At 46.3% G+C, this 24,492-nt stretch overlaps 1 protein-coding gene and 1 pseudogene across 1 annotated transcript; one reads left to right on the top strand and one right to left on the bottom strand.

The window, feature by feature from the left end:
* The first annotated feature begins 616 nt into the window (after window positions 1-616).
* LOC140708899 (uncharacterized) lies at window positions 617-20,593 on the top strand. The gene is made up of 2 exons (XM_073006160.1): window positions 617-2,246; window positions 20,498-20,593. Exon 1 carries the CDS (start codon window positions 833-835, stop codon window positions 1,433-1,435), a length of 603 nt encoding a protein of 200 aa, XP_072862261.1. The 5' UTR covers window positions 617-832; the 3' UTR covers window positions 1,436-2,246; window positions 20,498-20,593.
* The window catches only part of LOC103243907 (eukaryotic translation initiation factor 3 subunit E pseudogene), a 26,863-nt pseudogene continuing 22,611 nt past the window's right edge, over window positions 20,241-24,492 (bottom strand).

The following is a 24,492-nucleotide window of genomic DNA, read 5'->3' as shown; positions in this document are numbered from 1 at the left end:
TTAGCCGGGCATGGTGGCGGGCGCCTATAGTCCCAGCTACTCAGGAGGCTGAGGCAGGAGAATCGCTTGAACCTGGGAGGTGGAGGTTGCAGTGAGCCCAAATCATACCACTGCACTCCAGCCTGGGCGACAGAGTGAGACTACGTCTCAAAAAAAAAAAAAAAAAAATTATTCCAGTTTTGGCTTTTGAGAGCTTTTCCAGCTGCTTCTTTTGTTCCTTTGACATACCCCCATCACGCTTTTGTTTTTTTTTTTTTTGAGACAGAGTATTGCTCTGCTGCCCAGACTGGAGTGCAAGGGCACAATCTTGGCTCACTGCAGCCTCCGCCTCCGGGTCCAAGTGATTCTCCTGCCTCAGCCCCCAGGTAGCTAGAGTTACAGGTGTGGACCACCATGCCTGGCCAATTTTTGTATTTTTAGTAGAGATGAGATTTCATCATGATGGCCAGGCTGGTCCTGAAGACTCCTGGCCTCAGGTGACCCACCCGCCTTGGCCGCCCAAAATGCTGGGATTACAGGCGTGAGCCACAGCGCCCAGCCACCCCATCACCTTTTTTTTTTTTTTTTTGAGCACTTTATTTTCTGGCACTATAATGTGCTCCAGGCTTATTTTGTATATTTCTTGCCCAGTCCTCAAGCCATTTCTGTTCGGGAGTCTCAGTTTTCTCGTAGGGGGTCACGAGCTAAGCCTACAGCCAGCTGAAGGCGCGCAGCCCACAAGGGTCTGAGTTCCGCCGCCGGGACCAGGGCCTGTTCGCAGGTTCCCCAAAAGGGCGGGGAGCGCGGAGCCGGAGGCAGGGAGAGGCGGCCCGGGAGCACCGGAGCTCTGAGGATGCATCGTGGCTTCCTCAGAGGAGACGGGAGTTCCATTTTCCGCCGCCCACACCCCAGCCCCATTTTCGACGCCCTCTACTTGGCAGCCGGTGAGCCCCCAGCCCCGGCGTTTCTGGCTCCAGCCCCAGAAACCGTCTGCCGGACGCGCCGTCCGCTAGAGCCCCTGAAAAACGCCGGCCTGGCAGTCCTGGGTAGTGTTCCAGGCCCTTGGACTGCAGCGAGGGCAACCACACGACAGGGGCGGTGGCGGAGAGCATCCCTGAAAGGTAAAGAGTCGTCTAAAGGATCGAAGAAACGGAGGGCGAGCGAGTCCGTGGCGGGACGGCACCTTCGGGTGCGGGTGGGAGGAGCGAGCCGCGGAAGAGGCGGGTCGGGCGGGGTAAACAGGCGGTGTAATTGGGTCGCAGAGCCGAGGCCCTTCTGCGCCAGTGCCTCGGGCTTTCCTGGAGGCGGGCTGCGGGCTGCTGCTCCGCTTTCTGGGTCCTCTCCGCCGGTTCTTGTCGTTTGGTCACGTCCTCAGTGCCAGTCGGTTATTGGAGAACGATCAGGGCCCAGAGCTGGTTTACGTCGAGTCGTGGATGTTATCGCCGTTGTTGGGTGACCCAGTCCGGAGCTTGAGCCTGGGAGGTCTTGCCAGCTGCATGTGGTCCCGTGCCCATGAAAGGAGCTGGGCGCATTCCTCTAGCCCCGGGCTCAAGACTCCCTGAGCCTAGTACAAACACATTCCATCCTCCCATCCCACCACATATCGCCATATATCTCTCAAACTCCCTGAGCCCAGTATAAACACCACCTGGAAAGCCTCCGATAAGGAGACAGCCGTTCAAGGTTCCACTGAAAGCGCGGGAGCCAAAAGAATTTCTTTGTTCCCCTGTAACTTTCGGGCTATAAAAAGCAAACGCTCGCATTGTTCGTGGCCCTCTCTTGTATGCTGTAGAATGGAGGGACCAGGTTCGAACTTGTAATAAAGATCCTTGCCGCTTGGCTTTGACATTGGACTCTGGCGGTCTTCTTTGGAGAACAAACGGTCTGGGCATAACACCCACTTCTCGCAGTGGGGCGTTAATCCACCTAGACTGTGCATTGGTCCAGTCTGGGCTGACCCCGACCCGCAGTGGCCCTTTCCTTGGCGTCCTAAACCTCGCTTCTCCGGTGGTGCCTGGTCCCCTCCCGCGGGCGGGCCCTGCGGTGCCGGGAGATGCTGCTCGTGCCTTAGCGCCCCCTTCCTTTCCCAGGCGAGAATCGCGAAATGCTGTCGGCCTTCCGGAGGCTGTTTCGAGTTTTATTTGTGATTGGCACGGTCTCAGAATGCGGAGTCCTGCTCTTCATTTATGGATGGCCCTTTCTCCAGACCCTTGCGATGCACCTGATCGCGACAGTGTCTTTCCAGCTTCGGATCCGCGGAAATCGAGGTGAGTGTCTTCAGGGGCCCTGGTAGGGAAAAGCTTCCTTCACTCAGGTGCCCGGAAAGGTGAGTTTCGCTTCCGGGATCTTTCAGGATCACGCCAGTTCGTTAGTCTGAAGGCCTAGGACAGTTCTGCAAATCACCAAGTTAAAAACAAAAAACCCTGGGTGTGCCTCCTGGTTTGTGAGTAGAAAGAGCAAGATGTGGTTGGAAAGGAAGATTGTGGCTAGAAGCAACCAAACGCTGAAAATCTAGGACATTTGTGAACTGTAGGTTTAGAAGTCCCGGGAATCCCAGGGCAGCTCCTCTAGGGGACCATCTTCCACTAAATCTCTTTTGCGGGTCTGCCCCGTCCCTTAGATACTCTAGGAGAGCTGATCTCAAAGCGGAGTCCCGCGATCAGCAGAATCAGCATCACCTGAGAACTCCTTAAAAACACAAACTGCCAGGCGCGGTGGCTCACGCCTGTAATCCCAGCACTTTGGGAGGCCGAGGCGGGCGGATCACTTGAGATCAGGAGTTTGAGACCAGCCTGGCTAACATGGTGAAACCCGTCTCTACTAAAAATACAAAAATTAGCCTGGCGTGCGCGCCTGTAATCCCAGCTACTAGGGAGGTGGAGGCAGGAGAATCGCTTAATCCTGGGAGGTGGAGGTTGCAGTGAGCCGAGATCCACCACTGCTCTCCAGCCTGGGTGACAGAAACAGACTCCGTCTCAAAAAAAAAAATTAACTGAGCTACTTGGAAGACTGAAACAGGAGAGTCGCTTGAGCCCAGGAGGCGGGGGTTGCAGTGAGCAGAGATTCCTCCATTATTGCACTCCAGCCTGGGCGACAGAGCAAGACTCTGTCTCAAAAACAAACAAACAAACAACAACAACAAAAACTCTGTCACCCACCCCACATCCACAGAATCAGAAACTCTGGGGGTTAGGCACAGAAACCCGTGTTTTAAGAAGACCTCCAGGTGATGTGGATGCATGCTGTTGAAAATCCAGTTCTAGGGTCAGCTCCACAAGGCATGCACCTGATCAGCTGCTCTCTTTTTAGCCAGGGCAGGAGCCAGGTGGTTGCACAGTTCTTCGTGGGTCTCTGGGCATTCCGTTTAAGGCTGGGGCCTGAGGGAATCTCAGGCAGGGATGGCATTGCTTGTGGAAAGCCTGCTGGCCTGGGGATCAAGAGGCTGAGCCCCCAGTTCCGTATGTGCTATGAAAGACGGGGACAGGGAAATGGATGTGTGTGTGGGCAAGTGTTCTTAAAGCTGTAATGGTTTAAGTAACTGCAAACTCCAGCTTTTAAATAATGCTCTCGGCCGGGCGCGGTGGCTCAAGCCTGTAATCCCAGCACTTTGGGAGGCCGAGACCGGCGGATCACGAGGTCAGGAGATCAAAACCATCCTGGCTAACACGGTGAAACCCCGTCTCTACTAAAAAATACAAAAATCTAGCCGGGCGAGGTGGCGGGCGCCTGTAGTCCCAGCTACTCGGGAGTCTGAGGCGGGAGAATGGCGTAAACCTGGGAGGCGGAGCTTGCAGTGAGCTGAGATCCGGCCACTGCACTCCAGCCTGGGCGACAGAGCGAGACTCCGCCTCAAAAAAAAAAAAAAATAAAAATAAATAAATAAATAAATAAATAAATAAATAATGCTCTCATGGTTTTATTTATTTATTTATTTATTTATTTATTTATTTATTTATTTTGAGGGAGTCTCGCTCTGTAGCCACACTGGAGTGCAGTGACCCAATCTCAGCTCATTGCAGCCTCCGCCTACCGGGTTCAAGCAATTCTCTGCCTCATCCTCCCGAGTAGCTGGGATTACAGGCGCCCGGCATCGCGCCCGGCATCACTCTCTGCTAATTTTTGTATTTTTAATAGAGACGGGGTTTCACCATCTTGGCCAGGCTGGTCTTGAACTCCTGACCTCATGATCCACCCGCCTCAGCCCCCAAAGTGCTGGGATTACAGGCATGAGCCACCTTGCCCCGCCATTCTAATGGTTATATAATAAATAATTTAACGTTAGTTTAGTGTTGATCAGTGTTCTTTACAAGGTAAAAGGAAAAACATTTTCAAAAGGTAATTGTGTCTTCTCACAGTGTTTGGGAGTTCAAGTGAAAATTTTCTTTTCTTTCTTTCTTTCTTTTTTTTTTTTGAAATGAAGTCTCGCTCTGTCACCCAGGTTGGAGTGCAGTGGCGCAACCTCAACCCACTGCAACCTCTACCTCCTGGGTTCAAGCGATTCTCCTGCCTCAGCCTCCCAAGTAGCTGGGACTTACAGGCGTGTGCCACCACGCCCCGCTAATTTTTTGTTTTTTTAGTAGAGACGGGGTTTTACCATGTTGGCCAGGATGGTCTCAATCTCTTGACCTCGTGATCCGCCCGCTTTGGCCTCCCAGAGTGCTGGGATTACAGGCATGAGCCACTGCGCCCGGCTAAGTGAAAATTTCCTAAAGGAGTCTTCAACTCACACCCCTACCACGCTGGGCACCAACCCCCACCCCAAGCTACAAGGAGGGTATTATCTGTTATGGGGAATTCTGTCCAGCAGTCCAGACAGATGAGGGCAAAAAATAGCTCCTTGGTTTGTGAACCACAGGGCTCACTGCTAGCTTTAGCATAAGCAGTTCAGTTGCAGGAGTGAGATTCTTAGAAACCAGGTTGGAGTGAGTTGAAAAATTTAAATGGGATGCCTGTGGAATATGTTTAGTGGATGTTTTTAGAAAGTAGAACTGATGCTTCTGGATGGGAAAACCTGGACAATTTTTGTTGAGATGGGGAACAAAGAAATAGCTGGGAACAGAGAGGCTGGGGGAAGAGGGAGCTTATTACTCAGGGTGTTGGGTGAGGGAGGACAGGGTTGATGCAGTGGGAGGGAGAGTCTAGAAGTAGCAGCCTCCAAGCCCCAGTGAAAGCAGAGGGGTTGTGATTTAGAGCTCTGGTGGAGGGGAGCAGCTTCTGGTAGAAGGAGGAGCAAAAGTAGGAGCAGGAGGCAGGAAGGGTGAGGATTCAGGGAGCTGTACGGAAAGATTCATTCTGGTTGAAGAGAAAGAATACTCGTTTCTACCTTGTTTGATCCCTGATTACTTCATCTATCAATACTAATTAACATTTCTGCAATAAAAACACTAAGTGCATATGTACCTACTTTCATAACTAATAACCCAAAACTTACAGACTTAAAAATATAATTTGCTCAATTTAAAAATAATCAGAGGCCAGGCACGGTGGCTCACACCTATAATCCCAGCGCTTTGGGAGGCCGAGGCAAGTGGATCACGAGGTCAGGAGTTCCAGACAAGCTTGGCCAACATGGTGAAACCCCATCTCTACTAAAAATACAAAAAATTAGCCAGGCGTGGTGGCAGGTGCATGCCTGTAATCTCAGCTACTTGGGAGGCTGAGGCAGGAGACTCTCTTGAACCCAGGAGGCGGAGGTTGCAGTGAGCTGAGACCATGCCATAGCACTCCAGCCTGGGCAACAGAGCGAGACTCCATCTCAAAATAATAATAATAATAATATATATTGAATGAAACATGTAAATTTTAATTAAATTGGCTGGGTGCAGTGGCTCATGCTTGTAATCCCAGCACTTTGGGAGGCTGAGGTGGGCGGATCACCTGAGGTCAGGTGGAGTTCAAGACCAACCTGGCCAACATGGTGAAACCCTGTCTCCGCTAAAAATACAAAAAAATTAGCCAGATGTGGTGGTGGGCGTCTGTAATCCCAGCTACTTGGGAGGCTGAGGCAGGAGAATTGCTTGAACCTGGGAGGCAGAGAGGTTGCAGTGAGTCAAGATCGTGCTATTGCACTCCAACCTAGGCAACAAGACTGAGACTCCGTCGCACAGACACACACACACACACACACACACACACACGTTAAATTGGCTGGGTGTGGTGGCTCACGCCTGTAATTCCAGCACTTTGGGAAGGCAGTCTGATCACTTGAGGTCAGGAGTCCAAGACCATCCTGGCCAACACGGTAAACCCCATCTCTACTAAAAATACAAAAATTAGCCGGGTGTGGTGGTGGGCTCCTGTAGTCCCAGCTACTTGGGAGGCTGAGGCAGGAGAATCACTGGAACCTGGGAGGTGGAGGTTGCAGTGAGCCAAGATCATGCCACTGCACTCCGGCCTGGGTGACAGAGTGAGACTATGTCTGAAAAAAATTAAATAATTAAATCAAAAATCCAATATATTATATTATCCTAAATGCCAAAAACTTTTAAAAGTAGCTAGAATATCTTAAAAATGTATTTGTTAACCTTTGAGGGCTTGCTGAAGTGCCAAGTCCTTTCTGTTTTGGATGTGTGCTCTTCTTCAATATTCAAAGAAGCCCATGAGATTGGTTCTCTGATTACTGCCTTGAAATTCAGACACAGAGAAACTAAGAAACTTATCTAAAGTCACTCAACCAGTGAATGTAAAAGTTGAGATTTGAATCTTGGCTCGTATGCTCTGTTGTCTCCTTGTTATTGTAGTGAATACAAAATAGATAACAGTTTCATTGAAACCAGTTCAAGAAATGCAGATTTTGTGACTTCAAATTTGTTTCTTTATGATCTCTATGCTTATTTTATTTTATATTATATATATTTTTGAGATGGAGTCTTGCTCTGTCACTCAGGCAGCAGGCTGGAGTGCGGTAGCACAATCTTGACTCACTGCAACCTCTGCTTCCCAGGTTCAAGTGATTTTCATGCCTCAGCCTCCCGAGAAGCTGAGATTACAGGAGTCTGCCACCATGCCCAGCTAATTTTTGTATTTTTAGTAAAGATGAGGTTTCACCATATTGGCCAGGCTGGTCTTGAACTCCTACCTCAGGTGATCCGCCCACCTCGGCCTCCCAAAGTGCTTGGATTACAAGTGTGAGGCACTGCGTCTGGCCTCTATACTTATTTTAATACTGAAGTGGGATGCAATTTGTTATATATGTTCCCAGAATTGCAAAAATATTACCAGGCAATATCTTGATACCTTCTTTGGGTTTTAGTAGTTTTCTAAGACCCCCAAAGAAAAAGCATCCCAGACCAGCCATGTTGGTGACTGATAGACACAGAAAGGAAACTGGACCTTGTTTCACAGTCCAGTTCTGTGAAACCTGAGCCAATTATTAGGCTAAGTCTAGCAATCCAGTCATTATGTTGCCAACCTTTTCTTTGATTTTACTTAAATTTTGTTCTAAAATACATAATATATGTCATTGTAGCAAGTTCAGGGTATGTGATATAGATATAAAAGGGTGTGTGAACAAAAGTGGCTGGCGCAGTGGCTCACGCCTGTCATCCTAGTACTTTGTGAGACCAAGGTGGGAGAGATCCCTGGAGCCCAGGAGTTCAAGACCAGCCTGGCCAACATAGTGAGACCCTGCCTCTATTATATATATTTATAAAAATAAAACATGAAAATCCTCTCCCATTCATGGCTCTCAGTCTACCAGCTCTGTCCAAATAAATTTTACGTGATATATGCATATTTTACATGTATATGTATGTATTTTAATGTGTGACAGGATATTTTATACATTGTACTTTTACTTTTTTCATTTTTAATTTTGAGATAATTTTAGACTTTCAAAAGAATTTCAAAAATCATAGTGTTTCAATATACCCATTACCCAGCTTCTACTTATGTTAGCATCTTACATAACCGTAGGACAATTTTGTTTCCTTTTTTTTTGAGACAGAGTGTTGCTGTATCACCTAGGCTGGTGTGCAGTGGCGTGATCTTGGCTCACTGCAACCTCCGCCTCCCGGGTTCAAGTGATTCTCATGTGTCAGGCTCCCGAGCAGCTGGGATTACAGGTGCCTGCCACCACGCCTGGCTAATTTTTGTACTTTTAGTAGAGAAGGGTCCAGGCTGGTTTTGAGCTCTTGACCTCAGATGATCCACCCACCTTGGCCTCCCAAAGTTTTGGGATTACAGGCGTGAGCCACCGTGCCAGGCCCATAGAATAATTTTCAAAACTAAGAAATTATTTGCATTCCACCATTTTTTTCATGAATTTAGTTTTTCTGCTCTAGGATACAATTTAGAATCTCACATCATGTTTAGTTGTCCTATCTCCTTGGTCTTGTCTCATCTTGCACAGTTTCTTAGTCTATCCTGTCTTTCATGACCTTGACACTTCTGAAGAATACCAGTTATTTTCTGGACTGCATCTTGGCCGGGTGCAGTGGTTCACGCCTGTAATCCCAGCACTTTGGGAGGCCGAGGTGGGTGGATCACGAGGTCAGGAGTTCAAGACTATCCTGGCTAACACGGTGAAACCCCATGTCTACTAAAAATACAAAAAATTAGCCGGGCATGGTGGCGGGCGCCCGTAGTCCCAGCTACTTGGGAGGCTGAGGTAGGAGAATGGCGTGAACCCGGAGGCGGAGCTTGTAGTGAGCGGAGATCCCGCCACTGCACTTCAGCCTGGGCAACAGAGCCAGACTCCATCTCAAAAAAAAAAAAAAAAAAAGAACGCATCTCAGTTTGGATTTGTCTGATGTTTTCTCAGGATTAGACTGAAGCTACACATTATTGAGAAGGATGCTACAAAATGATGTGATCATGTGCCCGTCTCAGTGCATCGTATGTCAGGTGATGTTAATTTTGATCACTTGGCTAGGAAATCACTTGCTTGTGTTCTTCACTGAAAGCTCATGGTTCTTTCATTTGTATTACTAAATATTGTGGAGGAGATACTTCAGACTATGCAAATACCTTGTTTCTGCTTAAACCATCACCCACGAATTTTAGCATTGGGATAAATTTTGCCTGAGGCAATGATTACTGTGGTCAGGTGGTGATGTTCTCTCTCTCTAATTCCTTCTACATTTATCAATGGATAAATGGATAAATTTATCATGGAATAGCTGTTGTTTCTTCACTAACGGCTCCTGAAACCCCGCACCCCCAAATCTCTTGTAACCACCATTTTATTCTCTATGAGTTCAACTTCTATACATTCCACATATAGGTGAGAGCATGAGATATTTTTCTTTCTGTGCCTGGTTTATTTCACTTAACCTAATATCTTCCAAGTTTATCCATGTCATTGAAAATGACAGGATTTCCATCTTTTTATTTTTATTTTTTTTGAGGCAGAGTCTCACTCTGTTGCCCAGGCTGGAGTGCAGTGGCACGATGTTGACCCACTGCAACTTCTGCCTCTTGGGTTCAAACAATTCTTGTGCTTCAGGCTCCAGAGTAGCTGGGATTACAGGTGTGCGCCATCACACCCAGCTGATTTTTGTATTTTTAGTGGAGACCTGGTTTCACTATGTTGACCAGGCTGGTCTCAAACTCCTGACCTCATGTGATCGGCCCAACTCAGCCTACCAAAGCGCTGGGATTACAGGTGTGAGCCACCGTGCCCGGCCAGATTTCCATCTTTTTAGGCTGAATAGTATCTCATATATATGTGTGTGTTTATATATCTATAAAACATAATGACATTTCAGTCAGTGATGAGCCTCATATACAATAGTGGTCCCATCAGACTATAATAGAACTGAAAAATTCCTACAACCTAGTGGCGTCGTAACCGTCAGAATGGTGACAGCACAACACATGAAGTGTTTGGCATGATGCTTGTGTAAACAAACCTATTGCACTGCCAGTCCTTTAAAAAGTACAGTACTACCCATTGTATTACAGTTGCCCACGGGATTCAGTAGAATAATATGCCATGCAGGTTTGTAGCCTAGGGGTAATAAGCTTTTACCATATAGCTTGGGTGTATAGTAGGCTATACAATCTAGGTTTGTGTAAGTACACTCTACAATGTTTGCACAACTATGAAATCTCTTAACAGTGCATTTTTTGGAATGAATCCCTGTTAAATGATGCGTGACTGTATTTTGATTAATTCCAGAATTCTTTTCTTTCTTTCTTTTTTTTTTTTTTTTGAGACAGAGTCTTGCTTTGTTGTGCAGGCTGGAGTGCAATGGCCCAATCCTGGCTCATTGCAACCTCTGCCTCCCAGCTTCAAGTGATTCTTCTGCCCCAGCCTCCCAAGTAGCTGGGATTACAGGTGTGCACCACCACACTCGGCTAATTTTTGTACTTTTTAGTAGAGACGGGGTTTCACCAGTACTTGGTCAAGATGGTCTCAAACTCTTGACCTTGTGATCCACCCACCTTGGCCTCCCAAAGTGCTGGGATTACAGACGTGAGCCACTGTGCCCAGCCCATTCCAGAATTTTTTTCTAAACATATACATCAATGAATCTATACAGATTTCTTAAAATGTACATTATATATACCAGCAGGCGGGGTGCAGTGGCTCGTGCCTGTAGTGCCAGCACTTTGGGAGGCTGAGGCTGGATTGCTTGGAGCCCTGGAGTTCAAGACTAACCTGGGCAACATAGTGAGGTCCCTGTCTCTTAAAAAAAAAAAGTTAGCTGGACATGGTGCACATGCCTGTAGTCCCAGCTACTTGGGAGGTCAGGTGAGAGTATCACTTGAGCCCAGGAGGTTGAGGCTGCAGTGATCTGTGATTGTGCCACTGCACTCCAGACCGGGCAAGAGAGTGAGACACTGCTTCTAAGAAAAAAAAAATTTTGCCGGGCGCGGTGGCTCAAGCCTGTAATCCCAGCACTTTGGGAGGCCGAGACGGGTGGATCACGAGGTCAGGAGATCGAGACCATCCTGGGTAACACGGTGAAACCCCGTCTCTACTAAAAAATACAAAAAACTAGCCGGGCGAGGTGGCGGGCGCCTATAGTCCCGGCTACTCGGGAGGCTGAGGCAGGAGAATGGCGTGAACCCGGGAGGCGGAGCTTGCAGTGAGCTGAGATCCGGCCACAGCACTCCAGCCTGGGTGACAGAGCGAGACTCCGTCTCAAAAAGAAAAAAAAATTTTAAAAACTCCAAGAAACCATTATACATGTAGCACAGAATTAAGTATCATATAGTTTTTATAACTTGCTCTAAATTTAACAGAATGTTGGTTCACTTTTACAATACCCAGGATGGTATATTATATGGTGTTTCCACACTGTAGACACAATTCCATCGCTAGGAATTCTGTTTACTTACGAAAGGTCCAGACACCTGTGTCCCGGAATGCTCTCAAAATCATTAGTGAAAAATTGGAGCATATGCAAGTGTCATTTAATGGATATAAAGACAGGCAATTTTTAACAGTGAGGTAGAGTTATGTATACTAACCAATAAAATTGTAAAGAATATATTGTTGACTGTAAAATGCCTGTTCAAAACTCTGTGTAGAGTATGATAGAAATGGGGAATGAAGGGCAAGGTTTGTGTCATCTCAAGATTTTGTTTGAATTCATTGGATATACGTGGCCCATGCTGAGGAGCAGTGAGACAAGCATGGTAAAGTGGCAAGTCTGGGGGCACTGGCTTGATTCTAAGGAAACCTGGGTTTCCATTGGCCTAAAGGTCCTAGACAACTGCAAACCAAAGAGGTGAATTTTTTTCCACTTCCAATATTTAGTCAACCCACTGACATTTTACCTGCATACAGGGCTTATGGATGCCACATGGGGGAGTGAATCCTAAGTTGTGCCTGGTCTTTCATTCAACAAATATTTATGGAACACATTGTATGTGCCCAGCAGGTTCTAGCTGAAGCGGGTACAACAGTGGTGGAAGGAAGGAGTCCTTAGGAGTTCTTAATCTAGTGATGGTGACTGGGGAAACAGGCATTAATAATGTCTGCTAATTAATTCAGCAAGATGAATGAGAATAATACATAATTGGTTGGGTGAGGATATAATTTGGAGAAAAAAGCAGAAGGGGATGATATTGTAATTTTAAATTGGGAACCCAGGGAAGGTGTCAGTGGAAACCAGGTAATATTTAATTAACAGACCAGAAGGTGGTGTGGAAAGTGGAAGGGGGAATGAGCTACAAAGCTACGAAGGAAAAGAGAACCGCAAGTGCAAAGGAGACAAAAGGAGAAGGAAGGAGAGAGAAATCTGGAGGAGGACTCCAAGGTTTAGAGCCTGAACATCCTGAAGGGTGACATCGCCTTGAACTGATGTGGAGAACACCTTCCATGTAGCAGGTGTGTGGGTCGGAGGTCAGGGCTCTGGTGGTGTCCTTCAAGGTTAGTTCATGGTCAGCATGAGGGGATGAGGAGGGGAGGCTGAGATTATGGATGTGAATCCAGAGACTCCAGCAAAGGGATGCTATTTAACGCCAGGAGACTGCAGAGAGTACCAGGAAGTAAGCGGCTCTGATCCTGAGAAGGTGGGGAACCAGCCTAGGGCCTCACATGCTCACTCAGCTACCCCTGTGTTCTTTGTCTCTGCGCTCTGGTCAGCCCAGGAAAAGAATCCCCTCCTTACCCCGCCCCCACTTACCCCAGCAGAGTCCCCTCCTCTCATCCCTCCACCTAGACCACACCACGTTCTCATGCATTGAAAACCTGAACTGTGTCAAACTGGGCCATTCAGGCCAGGTTGGCAGGATCCTTGTCACCTCCCGTAGGAGCCAGAGGGTCGGGAGGCTGGCGCGTCCAACAGCGCGAGGGGTCTTGGCAGGGAGTCTGAACTGGGCTTGCAAACCCAAGCCCCCTCCGCCCCTGCATCCTTCCTGGCTTTAAGGAGGCTCCGCCGTGCGGAGGGGTCTTGGCAGGGAGTCTGAACTGGGCTTGCAAACCCAAGCCCCCTCCGCCCCTGCATCCTTCCTGGCTTTAAGGAGGCTCCGCCGGCCACACAGGGCCCGTGTGCAGGGCGTGGGGGAGGGTGGCGGCCCAGAGGGGCAACTCCTTGACCCACCCAGCGCAGCCTAGGAGCAGCCCGAGGTCCCAGCTGGGGAGGGATGGGGGACCTTGGATGACTGGGTTCTGTCACGCCCCCTCCTGTGGGGAAAAGAGAGATCAGACTGTGACTGTGTCTATTTAGAAAGAAGTGGACATAAGAGACTCCATTTTGTTCTGTATTTGAGATGCTGTTAATCTGTAACCCTACCCCCAACCCCGTCCTTGGGAGAGACCTGCTGTGGTGACTCAAGGTTTAATGGATTTGGGACTGTGCAGGATGTGCTTTGTTAAACAAGTGCCTGAAGGCAGCATGCTTGTTAAAAGTCATCACCATTCTCTTAATCTCAAGTACCCAGGAACACATACACTGCGGAAGGTCGCAGGGACCTCTGCCTAGGAAAGCTAGGTATTGTCCAAGGTTTCTCCCCATGTGATAGTCTGAAATATGGCCTCCTGGGAAGGGAAAGACTTGATCGTCCCCCAGTCTGACACCCATGAAGGGTCTGTGCTGAGGAGGATTAGTGTAAGAGGATATAGAGGAAAGAAGGCCTCTGGGCAGTTGAGAGAAAGGCATCTGTCTCCTGCCTGTCCCTGGGCAGTGGACTAAAACCCGATTGTGTGTTCTATTTACTGAGATAGGAGAAAACCGCCTTAGGGCGGAAGGTGGGACTTGCTAGGGACAATGCTGCTCTTTAAGCACTAAAAAGGTTTAAGGAGATGTTTGCATATGCATATCAAGGCACAGAACTTTTCCTTAAACTTATTCATATAACAGAGATCTTTATTCATGTGTCTTTCTGCTGACCTCCCTACTGTGATCCTATTGTCCTGCCACTTCCCTTTTTCCGAGATGGTAAAGATAATGATCATAAATACTGAGGGAACTCAGAGACCAGTGCGGCGCGGGTCCTCTGTATGCTGAGCGCCGGTCCCCTGGGCCCACTGTTTCTTTCTCTGTACTTGGTCGCTGTGTCTCCTGTCTTTTCTCAAGTCTCTCGTTCCACCTAACGAGAAACGTCCACAGGTGTGGAGGGGCAGGCCACCCCTTCACCCTCCCAGCTCCGCAGTCAGGGGCTCGGTTGGAAAAGAATGTGAACCGCGCTCTTCCCAATACAGCTGCTCACAGAAGAGCGCGTTTACCTGGGCTGCTGGTCTGAGGCGTCAGTCCCTTCAGCAGGGGCGGCTGCTGTGCTCACCTTAGGGGCTGTGCGCGACAGAACCGGCCAGACTCCGCCAGGGATTCTTCTGAAAAAATCTCCAACTATCTCCCAAGCGAGCTCTGGACCCAGGAAGGCCGTCCCCGCTGCTGGTCCAGCTGCGTGCTGTCCGTGGCATCCGGTGGCTCTAGTCTTAGAGGTTTCTTCGTGCTCCCATTTCTTGCCGTTTTTCTCACTAATGAAGAGGGACTCCCAATAGGTCTGAGACCAGCCTCCTGGACCCTGAAAGGTGAAGTTAGCCTCAAGTCGGCAATTCCTTGCCGGAATTTCCCCTTCATTCACTTCCTCTCCACAAGTTGCATCCTCTCTCTTCAACATCCCACCCTCCCCCTCTTCCTCCTCGTAAGGAGTGTAATAGTATATGTTTACTTAGAAATTTACCAGGCTGTGGCTCCTCCATATAATCCTAGCCACTTGAGAGGCTGAGGCGGGAGGATGGCTTGAGCTCAGTAGTTGGAGGCTGCAGTGAGCTATGATTGTACCACTGCACTCCAGACTGGGTGACAGAGAGGAATCCTGTCTCTAATAACATCTTGAAAGTTTGCAGGCCGGGCGTGGTGGCTCACGCCTGTAATCCCAGCACTTTGCAAGGCCGAGGCAGGTGGATCACCTGAGGTCAGGTGATCCTGACGGACATGGTGAAACCCCGTCTCTACTAAAAATACAAAAATTAGCCGAGTGTAGTGGCGGGTGCCTGTAATCCCAGCTGCTTGGAAGGCTGAGGCGGAAGAATCGCTTGAACCCGGGAGGCGGGGGTTGCAGTGAGCCAAGATGGCACCACTACACTCCAGCCTGGGTGACAGAGGGAGACTCTGTCTCAAAAAAAAAAAAAAAAAAAAAAAAATGCAAAGTACAGTGTTCTTCCAGGGCAACAGCTTAGTCTATATTGGAAGATCCCAGTAACGGGATGAACTCTTTCCAAGGAAAATGGGATTGAGAAATGCTTCATGTGGGAAACTTGGGCCTGTCCTTGCATTTATTCCACATGATCATGGGTAAAATCCACTCTCCCTTCTCCACAGCATGTTGAATGTGTCATCTTCCTCTCCAGTTGGGTTCTATCTGGTCCCTAGGAATGCCTGCCTTGACACTCTCTCTCTTTTTTTTTTTTTTGTAAGACAAAGCCTCGTTCTGTTGCCTTCACTGCAACCTCTGCCTCCCAGGTTCAAGGATCCTTCTGCCTCAGCCTCCTGAGTAGCTGGGATTACAGACGTGCCCCACCATGCCCGGCTAATTTTAGTATTTTTAGTAGAGACAGGATTTCACCATGTTGGCCAGGCTGGTCTCAAACTCCTGGAGTCATGTGATCCATGGTTTCGCCAATATACCTCAGCATCTTGCAAAGGGGGATTTTTGCTAGGATACTGTAGGCCAGAATTTCAGTGCAGGCTTGAGCCAACATTTGGAAAATTAAACCTTGAATACTCAAGTTATTTCAACAAATCACTTGGAGAAAATCTTTATAAACAAATGTTAAAGTCATTTCTGCTGTAGGAATTCTGGCCATTGCATGGGCTCTGCTTGCCATGTATTCTTGCTTGCATTTTCCAATAATGATTTTTTAAAAAGAAAGAACACTTAAGAGCGTATCCATTGATTTTGTTCAAAAATCAATTTTAATGCTTCTCGTGTTATAATGTTAGCAACAAGGCTAGTGAGTATATAAATTGGTTCAACCTCAATGGGAAGACATTTGGCAATACCTTATCAATTGGAAAGGTGCATATCCCTTGACAGAGCAAATCTGTGTTTGGAATTTCATCCTGTATTTATACTCCTGCTTGTAAGAATTGACATGTACAAGGATGTAGATTGCAATAGCATTACTGACAAAGGCAAAAGATAGCATATAAGCTAAATATTCATGAAAAAACAGAAAAACACATTTAAAAATAAAAAGCAGTGAAAAGATAAGTGCTCATCACTGTGAAATCTATATTTTAGTGGGAGAAAAAATAATTTGTACTTAGATGAAGTGCCCAAATGGAACGATCCTCAAGATACATTATTAAATGAAGAAAAAAGGTGCAAACTGTGTGTATTGTGTACAATGTTAAAAATATATATAGTAGGCTGGTAGTGATGGCCCATGACTGTAATCCTAGCACTTTGGGAGGCCGAGGTGGGCCTATCACCTGAGGTCAGGGGTTTGACACCAGTCTTGCCAATGTGGCAAAACCTCATCTCTACTAAAAATACAAAATTTAGTCAGGCATGGTAGCACATGCCTGTAATCTCAGCTACTTGGAAGGTTGAGGCAGGAGAATTGCTTGAACTCAGGAGGCAGAGGTTGCAGTAAGCTGAGATCGCACCACTGCACTCCAGCCTAGGTGACAGATTGAGACTCTGTCTCAAAACAAAAACAAAAACAAAAACATATATGTATCTCTTTGTGTTTGCATAGAATAGCTTTGAGAAGATACAATTAATTGAGATTATTTGAGGTTGAAAGAGACTTCACTGTATAGAGTTTGTGTAATGCATTTTACCCATTCAAAATAATTTGTAAAGGCATATGGGATATGGATTTGCAAACTGGATAGTCTGAAATTAAGTCCTCCTCCCCAACTGTTGGGATCTGATGAGATTATCATAGTGCTAGAAAGAGAACTATTTGAATGTTACATACGCCAGGAGTGTATAACAAAAAAAGTTTGAATCCAAATGTAAATTAAAAAGTATACGTGCATAATAAAATCAGTTTTTGTAACCCACTTATGTATAACGTGATAACCATTCTAATTTGTGATATTTGTCTCATTTTCAGTGTTAGAAGCATTTAAGGATATCTGATACATTAGATTTGTGTATGTGTGTGTTTAATTTTTTTTTTCTTTGACGGAGTCTCACTCTGTCACCCAGACCACAGTGCAGTGGCGTGATCTCGGCTCACTGCAACCTCTGCCTCCAGGTTCAAGTGATTCTCCTGCCTCAGCCTCTTGAGTAGCTGGGACTACAGATATGTGCCATTATACCTGGCTAATTTTTATATTTTTAGAGGAGACAGGGTTTTGCCATGTTGCCCAGGCTGGTCTCGAACTCTTGGCCTCAAGTGATTTGCCCACCTCGGCCTCCCAAAGTGCTAGGATTATAGGTGTGAGACACTGCACCTGGCCGTGTGTGTGTGTGTGTGTGTGTTTTCTTTTGTGTTTTGAGATGAAGTCTCACTCTATCACCCAGGCTGGAGTGCAGTGGCACAATCTCGGCTTACTGCAACCTCTGCCTCTCAGGTTCAAGTGATTCTCCTGCCTCAGCCTTCTGAGTAGCTGGGACTACAGGCATGTGCCACCACGCCCAGCTAATTTTTGTATTTTTAGTAGAGACGGGGTTTTACCATGTTAGCCAGGCTGGTGTCGAACTCCTGACCTCAGGTAATCCGCCCGCCTTGGCCTCCCAAAGTGCTGGGATTACAAGCGTGAGCCACCACGCCCAGCTGTGTGTGTTTTTAAAGAGACTCCAACATGGAGAGGGTCTTGTTATGGTGCCCGGGCTGGTCTCAAACTCCTGAGTTCAAGCAATCCTCCTGCCTGGGGCCTCCCACAGTGCTTGGATTACAGGCATGAGCCACTGTGCCTGGCCTAGATTTGTTATTAGTCCATTCTTGCATTGCTGTAAAAAAACAAAAAAACAAAAAACACCCCCTGAGATTGGGTAATTTATAATGAGAAGAGGTTTAATTGGCTCTCAAGTCTGCAGGATGTACAGGAAGCATGATGCTGGCATCTGCTTGGCTTCTGGGGAGGCCTCAGGAAACTTACAATCATTCTGTAACATGAAGGAGGAGCAGGCACATCACATGGCCAGAGCAGGAGCAAGAAGTTGCAGGGGAGGTGTCAACAGCTTTTTGTTGTTGTTGTTTTGAGACAGGGTCTTGCTCTGTTGCCCAGACTGGAGTGCAGTGTCATGATCTTGGCTCATGGCAACCTGCAATTCCTGGCTCAAGTGATCCTCCCACCTCAGCCTCCCAAGTAGCTGGGACCACAGGTGTGTACTGCCACACCCAGTGACTTTTTGTATTTTTCAGAGAGACAGGGTTTTGCTATGTTGAACAGGCTGGTCTCTAACTCCTGGACTCACGCAATGTGCCCACCTTGGCTTCCCAAAGTGTTGGGGTTACAGGTGTGAGCCATACCACATGCTTTTAAATGACCAGACACCATGAGAACTCACTATCATGAGAACAGCACCAAGTGGATAGTACTAAACCATTCATGAGAAAGCTGCCCCCATGATCCAGTCACCTCCCATGAGGTCCCATTTTCAACACTGGGGATTAAAATTCAACATGAGATTTGGGCAGGTACATGTATCCAAACTATACCAGTTACTTTAATGAAAAGTTTATAAAATTAGATACATTTATCACTGTTAATGGGTGAGTGGCATGTTGCTAGGTTCCTAAATTCTATTTTTTTTTTTTTTGAGACAGAGTCTCCCTCTGTCACCCAGGCTGGAGTGCAGTGGCCGGATCTCAGCTCACTGCAAGCTCCGCCTCCCGGGTTTACACCATTCTCCTGCCTCAGCCTCCTGAGTAGCTGGGACTACAGGCGCCCGCCACCACGCCCGGCTAGTTTTTTGTATTTTTTAGTAGAGACGGGGTTTCACCGTGTTAGCCAGGATGGTCTCGATCTCCTGACCTCGTGATCCACCCGTCTCGGCCTCCCAAAGTGCTGGGATTACAGGCTTGAGCCACTGCGCCCGGCTCCTAAATTCTATTTTAAGAGCTGTGGAAATAATTATTTAGCTTCAAAGGAATATTAAGAGTTATGATTAATATAAATACATTTGGCATATAACAAAGAATAAATAGATGTCCACTCCATTCACAAGTCTTGTTAATACGGGATGCTACACATCAAATTAGGAAGTATCTGCTAGTTATGGTAGAAATTATTCCACAAATATGTATCAAGTGCTTAACATGTGCAGAAGTGCTGTTCTTGTTAAGTCTTCATCTAGTAAGTCTAAAGCAGATGCTGTTCTAGGTGCTGTGAATATACTGGTGAATAGAAAAGAACAATTTCTATCTTATGGCACTTCTTGATGCTGTTTACGCTGGGGACATAGCAGGAAACAAGACAGCAAAATCTTCATTCTTGTGAAATTTAAAGTTTTAGAACAGGGAAAGAGACAGTAGATCCATAAATGTAGTATGTTAAAGTAAAAGCGGGCAGAAGAGTGAGGGATTACTAATTTATACTGTGTTCTAAGAATGCATTATAAAGATACTGATTTTTTGTTTTGTTTTGAGACAGTCTTGCTCTATTGCCCAGGCAACCTTGAACTTCTGGTTGGTCTCAAGCAATCCTGCCTTGACTTCCCAAATGGCTGTTCTTTTGTTTGGTTTTTTGTTTTTTTGAGATGGAGTCTCACTCTGTTGCCCAGGCTGGAGTACAATGGCACCATCTTGCCTCACTGAAACCTCTGCCTCCTGGGTTCATTCGATTCTCCTGCCTCAGCCTCTTGAGTAGCTGGGATTACAGGCGTGCACCATCACGCCTGGCTAATTTTTGTGTTTTTGTGGAGACCGGGTTTCACCATGTTGGCCAGGCTGGTCTTGAACTCTTGACCTCAGATGATCCACCCACCTCGGCCTCCCAAAGTGCTGGTATTACAGGCGTGAGCCACTGCGCCCAGCCTATGGCTGGGATTACATTTATAATCCCAGGTCAAGTGATTCTCATGCCTCAGCCTCCCAAGTAGCTGTAACTACAGGTGTATGCCACCATGCTCTGCTAATTTGTAGAGATGGGGTTTTGCCATGTTGGCCAGGCTAGTCTCAAACTCCTGGCCTCAAGAGATCTGCCTGCCTCAGCCTCCCAAAGTGTTGGGATCACAGGCGTCAGCCACTGCACCTAGCCTCTTTGTAACTTCTTACAACTGCATGTGAATCTATAATTAGCTCAAAAGGATTACAATTTTTTTGTGAATTAAATTGTTTTTGAATCATAGTCAATTTTATTCCAATTCTTCAAAATTTATACTCAATATGTTGTTTCCAAAATGTAAGTCACCCTTTATATAACAGTTTTATCATTTCATCTTTCTTTTATAGTTTTTAAAAAATCTTTTCCTCATGTTTCTTCAGTAGAAGCCAGAATCTTGAGTTGCCCAGTTAGGAGCCTCTGACCTGCTATTCTCATTAAGTTTCTTCTCAATATTCATGGCCAACATCTAGCTTCTAAAAGAAAGGCTTTTGGTCTTTTCAATCACTTGCTGATAGGGTGAGACTGCATTGTTACCATAACCACAGGACCTAATTTAGAATCAATCTTGGCATCTAGTCTTGCATTTCTAATCAAATTTACAATCTGCCTTTCAGTTTCTTCTGGAGTCATGTTCAATTTGTCTGCCAACATGTTAATGCCGATACACCGGTGGATGCGACAGGAAGTCTCAAATATGAAGAGATGGGCACTCTCAATGAAATTCTTAAGACAAGCCACCAAGACGAAGTCATTCACAAGCACTGATTCACATTCTCTCAGCTTCTTCCCCATCAAAGTTAACATATAAGCATTCAACAGATTCTGTAATTGGGTCTTTATATGTGTAAGACTCCTGTTGAGTAACTTTAACTAGATCTTTTAGCACCTGCCAATGTTTTTGAACATCCTTGTTTGTTATGACTGCTGTAGTCAAATAGTGAAGAATGTGTGGACACATTATCTGAATTGCATTAAGATATTGTGACTGGTAAAGGAAGAGATCAATAATATCACACCTTTGGGGTGATTGGAACGAGCCATGCTCTCTGCTGGAGAGACTGGAGTGGAGAACTCACAGAATTATTATCTATGGTCTTTTAACCATGTAAGGTCTTCCATGTCTGCATCACAATTCTGCTGTAAGATTTCAGAGGCCAGCTTTCCCCAGTGTGAACTTACAGCATTTCTATCTCTTGCTGGAACTAACACTCTGAAAAAATAAACATATTCTGTTGCTCCTGAGTAATTCCCACATTCATATTGGAATTTTGCGTATCTGTAGAGTGTATGTAAATATTCCTGCCTAAAACCATGCTTGTCCGCCAGGCAGTCAAAGAGCATCCTACCATCCCTGGTTGGCTGCATTTGCCTTGTTGTTTCTGGATCTTCAAACATTTTCACAATTAGTTTTGTTTCTGCCTGAAGCTGTTGCAGTTGTGCAACCACTGTGGTTCTTTTCTCTCTCAAAGCATGAGGAATATCATCAGAATAAAGGTCTTTGTATACATCCACAGCAAAACCTACCATGTTGGTATCACTAAGAAGGTCCAATTTACCTTGTAATAATTCCTTTTCATTATATATCTCTTTTACAGAGAGAAACTCAAGGAGCGGAAAGACTAGATGCTGATGCAAAAGGTGCGTGATTCAAGTAGTTAAGTCGTACCCCACCATCTTACCAAAAAAAGGGAGTCTGTACTCGAGAATTAAATTTTTAAAAATAGATTCAGGAGGTACATGTGCAGGCTTGTTACATGAATGTATTGTTTAATAGTGAGGTTTGGGCTTCCAGTGTGCCCATCACACAAATATTAAACATTGTACCCAATAGATACTTCTTCAACCCTCACCCTGCTCCCATCCTTTCCCCAAAGATTAATTAAAAATAAAACAGGCCGGGCGCGGTGGCTCAAGCCTGTAATCCCAGCACTTTGGGAGGTCGAGACGGGTGGATCACAAGGTCAGGAGATCGAGACCATCCTGGCTAACACGGTGAAACCCCGTCTCTACTAAAAAATACAAAAAACTAGCCGGGCAAAGTGGCGGGCGCCTGTAGTCCCAGCTACTCGGGAGGCTGAGGCAGAATAGTGTGAACCTGAGAGGCAGAGCTTGCAGTGAGCTGAGATCCGGCCACTGCACTCCAGCCTGGGCGACAGAGCGAGACTCCGTCTCAAAAAATAAATAAATAAAATAAAATAAAATAAAACAACCTCAGAATTTTAAACATTTCAAAATCTACCTTAATGTAGGTCCTAATCTTGGGACTCTTCTTTAGCAACCATACACCACTGTGTTCTGTTGATAACAGAAACTGGGTACACCAGGCACGGTGGCACATGCCTGTAATCCCAGCACTCTGGGAGGCCAAGGCAGGAGAATTGCCTGAAGTTAGGAAGTCAAGAACAGCCTGGGCAACAAAGTGAAACCTCTATCTCTACGAAGAATTAAAAAAAAAAAAAAGTGGATAATTTAGACTTAAAGAGATATTTTGATGCAAAAGGATTAACATTACATGTTCCAACTTAAAAGATCATAATTTCCTGCTTAATGACATTCATGTTAAAGTCTACTAGATATTATTTAAACATTGCCACTTCAACTGTTCCTTTTTTTCTTGGAAACTGTTGTTTATTTCCATCAGCCTTATTTCCATCTTGTTTAAGCGCTTGTGGAAGAACAGCTTCAGGCCACTCAGTGGTTATTCTTACCCATTCAGTGGTCTGAGCAGTGGGAGTTGCGGACCAGTCACTCATGGTAGGCTGAGTGCTCCAGTCTTCAGTAGGGAACTGCTGAATAGGCACAGAGGGCATCTGCATGCCTTTAAACCAGTCTGCAACCTCAGACTGAGTAGCAGTAAACTTCCACTGGAGCAGTCCATTCACTTTGAAATTCCTCCTTTTTCAGCTGCAGCCTACTCTTCCTTTTCAATCTCTTCAGAATCTCTATAGAAGTAGAGATCAGGCATGATCATGGGAGATGGTGCAACACATGCACAGAGCTTCCTGGGCCAGCATCCACTACATTAGACTCAGTGATTGAGTTTCCTTGTTGTTGCATGGGATGACAATGTCCGCATGGCTCAGAGAGAATCTGTTATGTAGAGCAGTGGTAGGTAGGTTACCATAAGAAGCCTCTGAGAGAGGCTGATAGTTAGCCCTAGAATCAGTAACCACCCAGAAGATGTGGGTAGCAGAAGATGACTGGATCTGGTTAGCAAAGGTTCCAGAAGTGAAGTGAGCAGCAATACATGTGGCTCCAATGGCAGCAGCAAACTTCAGCACAGCCCACTAGCCAGTATTCCTGCAGGATATGACACATCAGCAGGGTTTTCAATGGCAACAACGGCATGAGCTGCCAGCAGAAGCTTCTCCCAGGTCCTCTTCAGATTTATGATATTTGTGGACTTTGGATCCTGTTAGAAAAAAAAAAAAGATTTATGATATAGATGCCATCACTTTCATTTTTACATGTACTATCGTTCCATTTGGAAATCAAGGTTAGTGTCTCCTAAGTGAGTTCCTGCTGCAAGAAATTTGAGGACATCAAGGGCTCTGGACATTGTGAAAGTTTCTCTTTAAGTTACAACAGGAATCCAGAACAACATTGTATGGACCCCTCTCTAGGTAGCACAGAAGGCTAGGTTTTTTTCTTTTTCTTTTCTTTTTTTTTTTTTTTTTGGATGAAGTCTCGCTCTGTCGCCAGGTTGGAGTGCAGTGGCATGATCTTGGCTCACTGCAACCTCTGCCTCCCGGATTCAAGTGATTTCCCTGCCTCAGCCTCCTGAGTAGCTGGGACTACAGGCATGCACCACCATGCCTAATTTTTTGTATTTTAGTAGAGATGGGGTTTCACCATGTTGGCCAGGATGGTCTCCATCTCTTGACCTCGTGATCCGTCCCACTTGGCGTCCCAAAGTGCTGGAATTACAGCTGTGAGTCACAGTGTCTGGGCACTTTTTTACTTTTTTTTTGTTTGTTATGAGACAGGGTCTTGCTCTGTCACCCAGGCTGGAGTGCAGTGCCATGATCATGGCTCAGTGCAACCTCTGCCTCCTTTTTCAAGTGATTCTCATGTCTCAGCCTCTGGAGTAGCTGGGATTACAGGCATGAGCCACCATGGCCTGGCTAATTTTTTTATTTTCAATAGAGACAAGGTTTTGCCATGTTGGACAGGCTGGTCTTGAACTCCTGCCCTCCGGTGATCCTCTGCCTTGGCCTCCCAAAGTGCTGGGATTACAGGAGCCACTGTACCTGGCCCAGATTGTATTCTTTTTTTGTTTGTTTGAGATGGAGTCTCACTCTGTCGCCCAGGCTGGAGTTCAGTGGTACAATCTTTGCTTACTGCAACTACCGCCTCCTGGGTTCAAGTGATTCTCCCACCTCAGCCTCATGAGTAGCTGGGACTGCAGGCACATGTCACCATGTCTGGCTAAGTTTTGTATTTTTAGCAGAGGTGGGGTTTTGCCATGTTGGCCAGGCTAGTCTAGAACTCCTGGTCTCAAGTGATATGCCCGCCTCGCCTCCCAAAGCACTGATATTACAGGTATGAGCCACTGTGCCTGACTTAGATTTTATTCTTATGCCTAATCCATTTGTCTGTCTCTGGTTGA

Source organism: Chlorocebus sabaeus, chromosome 17 (assembly GCF_047675955.1).
Source record: "Chlorocebus sabaeus isolate Y175 chromosome 17, mChlSab1.0.hap1, whole genome shotgun sequence".
In the NCBI taxonomy this organism is placed as follows: domain Eukaryota; kingdom Metazoa; phylum Chordata; class Mammalia; order Primates; family Cercopithecidae; genus Chlorocebus; species Chlorocebus sabaeus.
Note: the sequence above shows the minus strand (reverse complement) of the source record. Positions and strands in the feature narration are given on the sequence as shown.

Bases quoted from the DNA above. Each gene is read 5' to 3' on its own strand.
- LOC140708899 (XM_073006160.1), top strand. From the start codon at position 833: ATGCATCGTGGCTTCCTCAGAGGAGACGGGAGTTCCATTTTCCGCCGC.